General features: G+C 37.7%; 1 protein-coding gene across 1 annotated transcript in view; it reads left to right on the top strand.

Moving 5' to 3' along the window:
• ADGRV1 (adhesion G protein-coupled receptor V1) overlaps positions 1-13,503 on the top strand; it is a gene marked incomplete at its 5' end in the record, with an annotated part of 249,459 nt that overhangs the window by 45,267 nt on the left and 190,689 nt on the right. The window contains 7 exons of the mRNA XM_083351665.1: positions 334-943; positions 2,194-2,409; positions 3,356-3,571; positions 4,962-5,206; positions 5,745-5,926; positions 7,426-8,237; positions 11,330-11,539. Coding sequence (XP_083207791.1) covers positions 334-943; positions 2,194-2,409; positions 3,356-3,571; positions 4,962-5,206; positions 5,745-5,926; positions 7,426-8,237; positions 11,330-11,539 — 2,491 coding nt within the window. The remainder of the gene's footprint in view (positions 1-333; positions 944-2,193; positions 2,410-3,355; positions 3,572-4,961; positions 5,207-5,744; positions 5,927-7,425; positions 8,238-11,329; positions 11,540-13,503) is intronic.

The following is a 13,503-nucleotide window of genomic DNA, read 5'->3' as shown; positions in this document are numbered from 1 at the left end:
GATATTAGAAATACCTTATTTTTATTACTTATAGCACTCATGTTAGTGATACTCTAGTAGCATTCGTATTAGTGATACTCCAGTTCAGTGTCAAGATGCAAGACTGACAGGATAATTATATACAAAGATCATGAGACAGGGAATTATGAATGTATGGCAGAAAGGTTATAAAAACTGCCTGGAAATCTTGTCTCAAATTTATTTTGCTGATTAAAATTGTGAACATGCATCTGTGTAATATGTAAAGTGGCATAGGAATCTTTGTCTAGCTAAGTGATTTAGTTATTTGTCTTACATGATACAATAATGATGAAGTATTACTTTGCTTTTCAGGTTATTAGACATCATGGTGTATTGTCTCAGGTGACATTATATTGGTTCATAGTGCCAAATGATACTGAAGATATGACTGCAACAAGTGGCAACATAATATTCCACGTGGAGCAAAGAAAAGCAAATTTAACTGTACATATTTTGTCTGATGAAATTCCAGAACTGGACAAGACATTTTCAGTTTATATCATTAATGTTACACATGGGCGACTTGGAGTTCACACAAATGCTACATTGACTATTCTTGCAAATGATGACCCATACGGACTTTTGATTTTCTCTGAAAAAAATAGGCCAATTAAAGTTGAGGAAGAAACCAAGAATGTCACCCTAACAATAGTAAGGTTGAAAGGTCAGTTGGGAGTAGTCAAGGTTACATATAGAACCATGCATGATGAAGATGACTCACTCTATCTGCCATCAAATATTGCAAGGGCAACATTGGGGAAAGATTATCTGCCCATTTCAGGATTTGTAATCCTTCCAGCCAACGAAAGTGAAGCTACACTACACCTCCCTATTCTGGATGATGATGAACCAGAGCAATCTGAATCTGTATTTGTTGAGCTTCTTGGTGCTACTTTGATAGAAGAAGTCAGTCATCAGCCAAGTAAGGCTAAATCTGTTTTTTATTCAGTAATATTTAAAGCATAACTCAAATTATATTTTCTTTACAAAATTATATTTAGCAACATTATACGTGACTAAAACCACTTTGGTTTAATAGTTAAGGTACTGAGCTAGGAATGAGAAAATCTGTCTTCTACTCCTGTCTTAGGCACAGAAGCCAGCTAGTTGACTTTGAGCCACACTTTCTCAGCTCTAAAAAGAAGGCAATAATTCTGAAAAAGTTGCCAATAAAAATGGATGGACTTGTCTATGTAGTCACCAGGAATCAAATTAACTCCCTCATTTACACATGTTCACACCCAACCATGACCATTCTGTGCCTTGGTTTTGTTTTTTTTAACCATTGCAAATCCAATTGTAGAATCTGCTGCTGATTAATGTCATAGGTTCACTTTACTGTAAAACTAAAGCTGGCTAGTAGAAACAACTAAATAATAGAGGAAAGTAATAATTGAAGCTATAGCAGAGCAGGTAGACCAGACATGTCAAACACAAGGCCCGGGGCCCCGATCCGGCCTGCTAGGTGGTTTCATGTGGCCCACGAAGCCATCCTGGAAACAGTGAGGGAATGGCCCCCACTGTCTTGGCCCTGGCCCAGAGACCCTCCTTCTGCCCGAGACCCTCAGATCTGTCCCACTCCTGCCCAGGCCCCCATAGGCACCCTTGATGCGAACGATGTAGAGCTGGCCATGCCCACCCAGTAGGCCATATGCACTCTAGCCACACACACCCAGTAGGCCACACCCACCCTGGCCATACCCACCCAGCCCCCTATGGGGAACCTCAATGCTGATGTGGCCCTCAATGAAATTGAGTTTGACACCCCTGAGGTAGACTGTGATGTGCGTATCCTCACATTTCCATAACATAGATACCACATTGATAAAGAAATGAAATTCTTTCTATTAGCCATGAAGTGACAAGATCCATGCTGATATTTTTAAAAATGATGTCTGATGTGGTAATGAACCAATGGAAATAAGCCATGAATATTGCTTTGGTCATGCATTCCCACCCCTTCCACATTTATCTTCCTCTCTCTGTATACTGTACATTAATGGTTATTTGGACTGTGCAAATAACATTGCTATAATTACTGCAAATCAGAACAAATGTCCTTAGAAAATCATTGCTTACTTTTCCACAACAGTAGATATAAGGTGGTTATTTTATTGTGAAATTCTAGTGTATTGTTAAATTGGAAATCCTTCAAATTCTTCTCTATTTCAGTTTCAGATTCTCCTCGCCTTGGATCTACCACTAGTACAATTGCTCATATAATTATCAATGCCAATGATGATGCTTTTGGAACATTACAGCTCTCTGCACTGGCTGTCCAAGTACCTGAAAATTATATTGGACCAATAATCAATGTCACAAGGACTGGAGGAATCTTTGCAGATGTTTCAGTGAAATTTAGAGCAGTGCCAATTACAGCAACTGCTGGTAAGAGATGGATTACAATGCAACGGCAAAAATGTACAAAAGCTATAAGCAAATGGCAAGAATATTATCAGAAAGCTTTACATGGAATATGTCTGCATGTCATAGAATCCTTAAGCATGTTCAGAAATTCAAATGTTTCTTTCTTATTTGTTGCTCGTCCAATTCAAACCATATCAGTGATAAAAAAGGAGTTGTATTCATTGGTCTGTTCCCACTACTCATTTTTGATAACTACCTCCATGCATTGAGGCAAAAGATCTAAACTGGCGAGCGCACTTTACATAGTCTTCCCTCTTGATGCCACCATCTCAATGTATAAATAACACAGGAAGGATATTATAATCCAGTGTAGCCTCTTGTGCCAGATGACTGAAATATTTACCTTCTTGCTTCATTCTGATATCTGCTAATATGGCTTTATAATGTAAGATATAAAAAATGTTTCAGCATGGAATAAACAAAAGAAAAACATACAGCATGGCACACATGGTCCTTTGCTGAATTCAGGTTTACATGATCATTCTGTCATATGTTTTAATTTAAATTTCTTTGTAACCTATTGTGTTGATTAACCTAAAATCATCTCCCAGGTTTTCCAGATATATTGTTCTCATGGTAAAACAAATTAATTTGATGACAAGGCATGCCAGCTTTTGAAAAAAAAAAACACAATTCAGATCAGACAATATCAATTATCCATATACACTCTATTTTGGATACCTGTTTTCAGTAGACCGTGTGCCCAAACATTATTTCTTCAAAGAAGGTTTGCGTTGTAGTAATATGAAATATAGAAAGACTGAAAACGTGAATTCATTGTTGCAAGCGTATTCTGTATTACCTTCTCCAACCTTTCTCATAGATTCTGCTCATCAGATCTGAATTTCAAATAATATAAAGAAATAGTATCATCATGTTTTTGAATGGGCATCTTTGTTATACACAGGTGAAGACTACAGTGTAGCTTCCTCAGATGTTGTCTTACTAGAAGGAGAGACCAGCAAAGCTGTGCCAATTTATATAATTAATGATATGAACCCTGAAAGGGAGGAGTCCTTTCGTGTGCAGCTGCTCAATCAGACAACAGGCGGAGCACTACTTGGGAGTCTAACTCAGGCAGTTATAACTATTGAGGCTTCGGATGATCCATTTGGTTCTTTTGGTAAGGTGGCATTTAAATATTAATAAAACCATCTATGAATTCAAGAATATCACAGTAAGATTAATGTTTAAATCTACCTTTCATCTCAACAATATTTCTTTTCAAAATATTTTATGGGCGCTTCTTCCTTTTTTGAAAACACTTCCTCAGAAACCGTGATAAAATATTGTAGATTATTGTCAGTACTCTCACACTGGACTTTACAATTTTAAATTTAAGACTTAAAGATTACAACCCATGCAATCTTTTTTTTGTCTCATGAGAAGTACTGTGACCCCGCCCAGAAAGAAGACTTTAGTCCTCCTCTCTGCGCCCCTCTCTGCCTCCCTCCCCTAAATCTTGACTTGTTCTCTTGTGCACTCTGTGAAATTAGGCTATCCTTTTATGGTATTATAGAAGACTTTACAAAAGCAAGATGAAAACAAATCAAAAGAGAGAGAGGGGAGGAGCAGACCCTATTTTAAATCTACTTTTTAGTCTACTTCACAGGGTTCTGGTGAAGTTAAAAGGTTTATATTCTTCCTATTCACCTCAAGCTATTAGTAATCAAACAAGAATATAAATATTTAAATAAAAGGTAAAGGTAAAGGTTCCCCCGCACATGCATGCTAGTCGTTTCTGACTCTAGGGGCTGGTGCTCATCTCCGTTTCAAAGCCGAAGAGCCAGCGCTTGTCCGAGGACGTCTCCGTGGTCATGTGGCCGGCATGACTAGATGCCAAAGGCGCACGGAACGCTGTTACCTTCCCACCGTAGTGGTCCCTATTTTTCTACTTGCATTTTTATGTGCTTTCGAACTGCTAGGTTGGCAGAAGCTGGGACGAGTAACAGGCGCTCACTCTGTTATGCGGCACTTGGGATTCGACCCGCCAAACTGTTGGAGAAAGATTGAACTAGTTAGCATTCTGGGCCAGCAGGGAAATTTTTCAATACCACTTTAGAGTTGGATTAGAAACATTTTATGAACATTTTCCTTTTCCTTTTCTTCAAGTTTCCATTAAAGAGAGATTATTAAACAAAGACCTTTGTAGAAGATTTATCAGTACTGTCTCTACCTTAATGTCATAATATTCTGTTCTGTGCAATCTGCTGCCTCTTGTTTGAATGAGGATGAGGCTCCTTGGGCAGCAAAAATGCAGGTGCTGCATTTCTGGTGCTGGATTTCCATTGATTCCCCCATTTTTGCTCTAATGCTGTTGGAGTGGACAAAACAGGCTTTGACTGTTAACTTAGGAAGACTACTCAAGATTATAATATGCAGTAACTTAAATAATCCAGTGATTATTTGCATTTGATTATAAAAATTAAATTTCAATTAAGATATGTATTTAAAGTATGTAATGAACAGAAAAAAATAAATTACAGTGAAAAATTAAAGTTTCATATTATTAGTTTTCCAGACCACTAATACAGTTGTCAAAGAACCTGAAGCCAATACAGTGTTGATCGATCTGCCAGTTATTCGCAATGCTGGAACACTTGGCAATGTGACTATTGAATGGATTGCTACCATTGATGGGCAATTTGCTGCCAGTGATTTGAAAGTCTTCTTAGGCAATATTCGATTTTCCCCTGGGGAAACCATGAAGAACTTGACATTAGAGATTCTGAATGATGATGTTCCAGAAATTGAAGAGGTAAGCTGAGAAATAAGACAAAATGTGAAAAGAAGAAATGTGTGTGTGTGTGTGTGTGTGTGTGTGTGTGTGTGTGTGTGTAAAAGTCTTGTTTATAAAAAACTTAGGTACAAATATTGGACTTGTGAAAATGCAATACTATGGAATATTGGTGATGATAGTAATAATAATGTTAATAAATATCCATTGATTTGTGGGGAGAGCAGAAATCTGAGAACTTTTTTCTATAGGATAAGATAATTGCTGGATTCTCAGTCCTCGAATGTTGATCTATAGGTCTCTTACCTTCTAGAACAATTTTTCAGAACTTATACTGAGCTGCTGCAGGGGTGAAAATTGTTTCCTTGTGTACCACTAGAACTTTCTTGATCATAGGCTTGAGAAAATTTTACATTTTAAATTGCTAATACCTTGAATCTCAATAAGAACTTACGTTTTGTTTAGGTATTTTGTGGCCATGTTTAATTTTGAAATCAAACCATGGAGCTAATGATATTTTTCTGCACCATACTAATCGTTTGTCCAAAATACTTTATAGATTATCAGAGTGGAATTAACTCAGGCTTCCAATGGAGGTACTATTGGACTATATAGAGTGGCAAATATTGTAATTCCTGCCAATGATAACCCATATGGAACAGTAACCTTTCAAGAAAACCTGTATCATATTCAAGAGCCATTGGAGAGAAGTTCAATCGCAAACATAACAATAAAAAGGAGGTCTGTTTAATACCCTAATACCTTACTAGCTTATGGCTAATAATTACTTTGTTTCTCTGCAATACATTATTTATGGCAATATATTACAATTTACAGCTTACTGGAGAAAACTCTATGTACTGTAGATAAAAATGAGACAATTTTGAATAAACCAACACAAACTCCAAAACTCAAACTGTGAGAAGAGATTCTAAAGTATTTTTCCTTGATCGGTTCCAAAATTGCTTGAGGCATGTACAGATTTTGCTGCAAGGAAGAGAATTCTGCAGCTTATCTAATGAATGTTTCCTCAAAAGCAGTAATTCCTACTGATTGTAATATTACTTTTCAAATAGCATTCATCATATATTAACTTTAATTAAATGTATGTATGTGTTTGTGCATATTCCTGCTTTGTAGGCATTAAGAGATGTAGAATAAAATATATTAGATATATTTTAGATATAAAACATAACTAATATATATTTATATACCTCCCATAGATGTAAAATGAATGCAAAATTATGTGTTAGCATATGAATATATGCTATATGAATATATATATGAATTATTTGTGAAGTGTAATATAAGTCTAAGTGCTTTTGCTATTTACATCCAGATACTTGGTGTAGAACTATGAGAACAGATTGTAATTAAGCAAACCTAACTGAAACACATCAATAGTAATATTACAAAATAATAAGTTTTATTTTCTGGTTCTATGTGTCATAAAGATTAAATAAATAAGGGTGGTGTTCTATGATACTTGCTGTTTTGCATATGTGTGTCGAAATATGAATATTGGAAACCCTGACTGAATTCTAAGGTAGGGAAAACATGTTTCCAATGAAGCATTTCAAGGAAGGCAGAGCAAATTAATCAGAGAACGCCAATGAATGTAGTTCAGAAGTAAGGACACCAGGGAATGCTCTTGAATGAGATCATAAAAAGGACTTCTAATCTGAATAAATTTAGAACATATAAGCCTACACATCTAAAGCCCCCCCCCATTTTTTGTAAAACCTAGGGAAAATACCCTTCCTTTAATCCTATTTCTTAGCTTCCCTTTCTGCTTTTTATCCTAAGCATCTGAAGTAAGATTACAATATCCTGTAAAGTATCCTATTTAACAGTTCAAACATAACAGTTTTTTATTTATTTTTTATTTTAATTCCATTTATATCCCGCCCTTCTCCGAAGACTCAGGGCGGCTAACAAGCTTAGCAGTAGCCTTCATTCTATGTATATGCCTGCTTATTAGGGCTTTCACACACACCCCAAGCGGCATTTTAAAGCTATGGTTTTTTTTTGCATCTCCCATCCCCTCAAATTTAATTAGCAGTAGCCTTCATTCTATGTATATGCCTGCTTATTAGGGCTTTCACACACACCCCAAGTGGCAGTTCAAAGCTATGTGTTTTTTTTTTTGCATCTCCCATCCCCTCAAATTTAATTATGATAACTATATCACAAAAACTGTTCTAATCATTATTTAATTTTGTCATTTGTTTAATTTGTAGCGGTGGAAGATTTGGTCAGCTGATGATATTTTACAGCACTTCAGATATTGATTTCATAACTCTTGCACAAGAGCAAGGGCTGGATGTATTATGCTATTATGAAGCACCTATACAAGGAATTCCAGATGAGAGTCATGTGACCAGAGTGAATCTTTTACTAGCCAATGATTCTCTGTACACTTGTGCTATTCTTTGTTTGAAAGAGCAAGCCTGCTCAGCTTTTTATTTCTCTGGTATTTCTGAAATTCCATCATGTTTTTGGGTGGCATCTTGGAGTAGCTCAATAACCAACAACTCAGGATTCTGGATATACAAGAAAAACCTTACCACCTTAACTGCTATTTTCAGTACACAAGCAATTGCTAATAATGACTACGAGCCTGTTACCAGCCAGTGGGTGATCATGGAAGAAGGAGAAGAATTTGCAAACCTCACAGTCTCCATATTACCTGATGATTTTCCGGAATTGGATGAGAAGTTTGCCATTTCTTTGTTACAAATTGTGCTGATAAATGTCACTGCTAGCATTGAAAATCAGCCAGTCATAGGGCAACCAAACACCTCTACAGTTGTAATACTAATGAATGGGGATGCTTTTGGTGTGTTTGTAATTTATAGCATCAGTCCCCATTCAACTGAGAATGGTGTTTATGTGGAAGTAGAAGAATGGCCTCAGAATACTGTGCAGTTGATGATACATAGAACAGAAGGTAGTCTGGGACAGGTGATGGTGGAATGGAGCATTAGTGGTGGCACAGCTACCCCAAATCTGGATTTTATAGGTGATGGAGAAATCCTGATTTTTGCAGAAGGTAAGAAATTTGGAAGAATCCTCTAATTAAAAACTCAGTATGCTACTGTCCTGTACAATCATTGCCATATATCAAGCTTTATAGTGATTTACAGCAGACATGTCAAACTCACGACATCACGTGACATCACACAACATATCAGAGCTTTTTCTCTGTTGCTGAAAATGGGGTGGGCGTGGTTTCCTGATGACATGTCCAGCCCGTGGGCTGGCAGTTTGACACCCCTGATTTACAGGAAGATTGTAAGAAAATACACATGACATCTCACTGAAGGTTATCATCCATAAATTATAGTTTTGAATTCCAGCATTTAAAACTCATTAAATATAGGTATTTTATGCCGCTTGAAATACAGTCTTAAAAGGATTTCATACTACCTTTTCTAAAATGACTAAAATTTCAATTATATTTATAGAAGATATCTCTGTGTGTGTAGAATTGTCAACAAGTGTTCAGTCATATAAAATAAGAGATGATTTGTAATTTTGATATGCTTTTGAGACAGTTTACAACTAACAATTTAGGTACCAAAAATCTTGCTACCCAGGGAGTGATGTGTACTTGAGTCCTTATAATAAATATTTGGTTAGTTGAGATATGGGGTGGTATTGCCTGATTTGAAGGAGATGGCAATGTACCCTTTCCTTTAAAAACCAGCACTGAACCCTAGAGTCATGAACAATTTTTATCCAGTCCCTTACCTTTGGGGAAAATGTTGTGGAGAAGGTAATGTCTTCAGTTTCAACAGGCCATGGAACAAATGGATTCTATAGATTCCTTTTAATCAAGTTTTAGACTGGGAGACAATAAGTTTGGGAATAGCACTGATCATGCTTACTGAGGACTTTTGGCACATCTGGGATGGATATTGTGCAACCATCCTAGTTCATCTTAGCTTCTCACTAGTTTTGATGCTAACAACAATGGTATCCTTCTGGACTGCTAAAGGGATTAGAATTAATCCCATTTTCTGTGGAGATTCCTCTCCTTTTTCTGTAGTCAGCTTCAGTTAGTGTTGAAGGAGGGGATAAGTTGAGTCTTGACACATGGGATGCCTCTGGGATCCATGCTTTCACCCCTCCTTTTGAACATCTACCTAAGGCCATTGGGTAAGGTCACTGTTGGATTTGAATCAGATATCATTAGTATGCTAATGATATCCAGATAATGCTTTCAAGTTTTTCTCAGTATCTGGAAGTTATAGTATCTGCATGAAAAGAAACATTCTAAAGCTCAACCCTGACAAGACTGGATATTAGGATCACTGGGTCCTATCTTTACTCTTGTACAGAGTTGTACTTCCATCTTTGGAACCAGTATATAATTTGGATGTCTCTTTGGACTCACTGCACCTGCTTGAGGACACATATCTTCCTTGTGGCCAGAAAGATTTGCAAAAATTAATCTCGTGAGCAAATTGTGCTCATAATCTGTATAGGGATGCCCTAGGACCGCTATTCATACAATGGCCACTCATTTTGGATTATAGTGGTGCATTCTACATAGGCTGCCTTAGAAGATAACTCAGAATCTTCAGCTCCTCCAGAATGCAGTGGTAGACAGTTATAGACAACATAGCAAGTCTGCTTCATGACTTGGTTTAGTTACCAAGAGCCTTCTGCATATAATTCAGGGTTTGGGTTACTATCTACAAACCTGTTCACACTGCAGTGCCTATGTCAAGGTTCTGACAGACAGAGACAAATAAAGCAGAACTCTGAGGCTTGCAAATTCCTCAAAGAACATGTTTATTAGTTAAAAGTATTGGCACGTCAAAAGTGAAGCAAAGTCTGAAGACACACGTAATAATTCCCCAATAGAAAGTTAAGAAATTTCACGTCTAAAGCTATGGAAGTGACTACATTCCCCAATATGTCTTCTTGGTGGGCTTTTCACGAAATGCTCAGCCTGCAATCTCAGGAGCAGCCAATGACCTTGGTTCCCACAGGACAAAATAATATTTTGACTAGCCAAGCACCTGGCAATCCCCCCTCCCACCTTTCTATGTGTCAACTGAAAATGAATAGGGAAAATGGCTACAGCCATGTTCATTTTTAAAGTTGACAGCCTAGTTATCTGAAGGGCCCATCTTTCTTCCACCATTTCTGCTCATCCTTTATGATTGGGTAGTGTCAGGATGCTTCTGGTCCTATTGATTAAATGCTTTCTTCTGAAGGGACTGAGGAAGCAGGTTTTTTCTGACACTTTGATCCAAATTTACATTCTGATGCTACCTTGGAAATTCGATCAGGATTGTGCCCTTCAAAACTCTGCCTAGCCTAAATAAATACCCCATTAAAATAAATAAAGTGTTTTACAATTTCCCCCCCATCCCAGTCCAATTTGTCAAAATGGCATTTTATTTTCAGAGATTAAAACAGTTATCTCATTCAACATGTTCTTTATCTGGGAACCTCAATGTGATTTTTTTTCATATAATTCAAAATAGAAATGAAAACATCACAGTAGAAGAGAGAATAAGACATTGATTTAGTTCATGCTACAGTAACCAAGGAAAGAAATACAGGTAGCCTTCATTTAGCAACTGCCTAATTTGGCAACTGTTTGTGGTTACGACAATGTTGGGAAAAGTAACTTCACAACCAGTCCTTGAATTTATGATCTTCAGGTCTTTAAAGCAAAGGAAAACTGAAGATCATAAGCCCAGTCGATGTATTTAACTTCGCTGAACAACCAAGTTTTCAATCCCAATTGTGATAGCTAAACAAGGACAATCTATACTACATTTTAAGATTCCATGTCCATCTATAATGGGGAATAGGTTTTTTTTTGTTGTCTTAAGATTTTGCACATTTTGAATATCTTATTAACATTCTAATTCTCCAAGACGCTATTTTTTTTTAGCAAAGGAATATTTTCTACATTCATAGGAGAATTTTAAGAAACATCAATGATTAAGTAAAAAGGGATATAAATAAAGGAACAGTTTTAAATAGTACTATATGCTAAAGCTGCTTTGTTTATATGCTTTTATCTAGAAAGCTTCTTGGTTTATCTAAGAGAAGTAAGGGTTCTTCTAAACATTGGAATGTTTGCTACAAAACATAAAGTGCTCTAATTTTTCTTACCAGGTGAGACAAAAAAGCCAGTCACTCTGACTATTCTAGATGACTCTGACCCCGAAGATGATGAAACCGTTCAGATTACTTTGACCCACACTGAAGGTGGTAGCCGTATTTTACCCAGTTCAGCCACTGTCACAGTGGTGATTTTGGCCAATGACAACGTAGCAGGAATTCTTAGTTTTCAAACAGCCTCAAGATCTCTAATTGCTCATGAAGGTGGGTTTGTCTCCATTTTCGATTCCCTTTCTTTGTGAGCGATTAAACTTTGAATTTAGGCTTTCCCTCAACTTGATCAATCTGTTGCTTAGAAAAACAGAAAGAGGAATTTGATCAATTTATTTGCCTTAATATGATGAATTTATCCCTAAGGGAAAAAAAATCTATCCCTTGGGTTAAGACGCTGAGCTTGTCGATCAGAAGGTCGGCAGTTTGGCGGGTGGAATCCCGAGTGCCGCGTAACAGAGTGAGCGCCTGTTACTCGTCCCAGCTTCTGCCAACCTAGCAGTTCGAAAGCACGTAAAAATGCAAGTAGAAAAATAGGGACCACTACGGTGGGAAGGTAACAGCGTTCCGTGCGCCTTTGGCGTCTAGTCATGCCGGCCACATGACCACGGAGATGTCCTCGGACAAGCGCTGGCTCTTCGGCTTTGAAACGGAGATGAGCACCGGCCCCTAGAGTCGGAAACGACTAGCACACATGTGCGGGGGAACCTTTACCTTTACCTTTAATAATATACAAATTTACAGTATGGGAGGAATTGCACAGGAATCTGCTTATTGCCAATTCTCCATATTCTGAAAGACTTGAAAACACATGAATGAGAAAAGGGCTGAAGTTTTTTTTTTACCTGTGATGAAATATACTACAATTGTATAGTATATACAACAAATGTTTACATTAATACTTGAGGAATATATTGTGATTAACATTATTTGCATTTGTTGATAATATTTTTTCTTTTTTTTAAGTCAGCAATTCTATAGTAGCTATTACAGTTAAAGTAAATGGTTGGTAGGTAGTTAAGGAGATAAACAGATGAGACTTCAGGATTTGGGGTGATATACAATAATAGAAGGGATGGAGAAAAAAGTCTGGATTTAGCCTGTGTTATATTCTGTTTTGTATATATAACCCTTTTACATGGAAGACCAACAGATCAGTTTTGGAAGTCATCATAATTGATTCAGCGGTGCTCTGTGTCTGTCTATTTAGTCCTTTCTCTTCTACCTTAATGATTATAAATAGTTTATGAAAGCAAATATGTTGATAAGTAAAAAGCCATCTGTGAGCATGAGAAAATTGCACGAACAATATGATGGTTGATAAGATCTTTGTACTCATAATTTTATTCCTTCCATCTCTCTGGTAAAATCATATCAACATTTGAAACATAAATCAGAACTAATTACACAATAATAGCAATAACTGTATATATTATATATTATTTGTGGAGTATGCCATTTGTTCAGATTTCTAAAGTTTGGAATCCATTCCTTAGAGACCAGAATACTGCCTAGGAATGAATAATATTAAGCATGCAAACTGCATTAAGCTAAGTCATTCCAGGGTTATCTGCAGGATCGCCTTTTCCTGAGAATATCTACCCATCAGATAGGGTAGGCATGTTCCTAATCCCTTCCACTAAGTATTGCCATCTGATGGAAGCTAGTAAGCATGCTTTTCTATGGCAGCCCCTGCCCAATGGAACACTCTGCCACCTGAAATTTGGCAGGACTCTATCCTCTTCACCTTCCATAAAGCCTTGAAGACCTGGCTCCCCCCACCACCACCAAGTGCTAGGATAAGATAGGATAATGACACATTAGAGCAGGGGTGTCAAACTCAATTTCATTGAGGGCCGCATCAGCATTGCGGTTGCCCTCAAGGGGCCGGGTGGGTGTGGCCTGGGTGGGCATGGCCTACTGGGTGGAGTGCATATGGCCTACTGGGTGGGCAAGGCCAGCTCTACATCATTCGCATCAAGAGTGCCTATGGGGGCCTGGGCAGGAGTGGGACAGATCTGAGGGTCTCGGGCAGAAGGAGGGTCTCTGGGCCAGGGCCAAGGCAGTGGGGGCCATTCCCTCACTGTTTCCAGGATGGCTTCGTGGGCCACATGAAACCACTTCGTGGGCCGGATCCGGCCCCCAGGCCTTGTGTTTGACATGTCTGCATTAGAGGG

Source organism: Vipera ursinii, assembly GCF_947247035.1.
Source record: "Vipera ursinii genome assembly, chromosome: 2".
In the NCBI taxonomy this organism is placed as follows: Eukaryota; Metazoa; Chordata; class Lepidosauria; order Squamata; family Viperidae; genus Vipera; species Vipera ursinii.
Note: the sequence above shows the minus strand (reverse complement) of the source record. Positions and strands in the feature narration are given on the sequence as shown.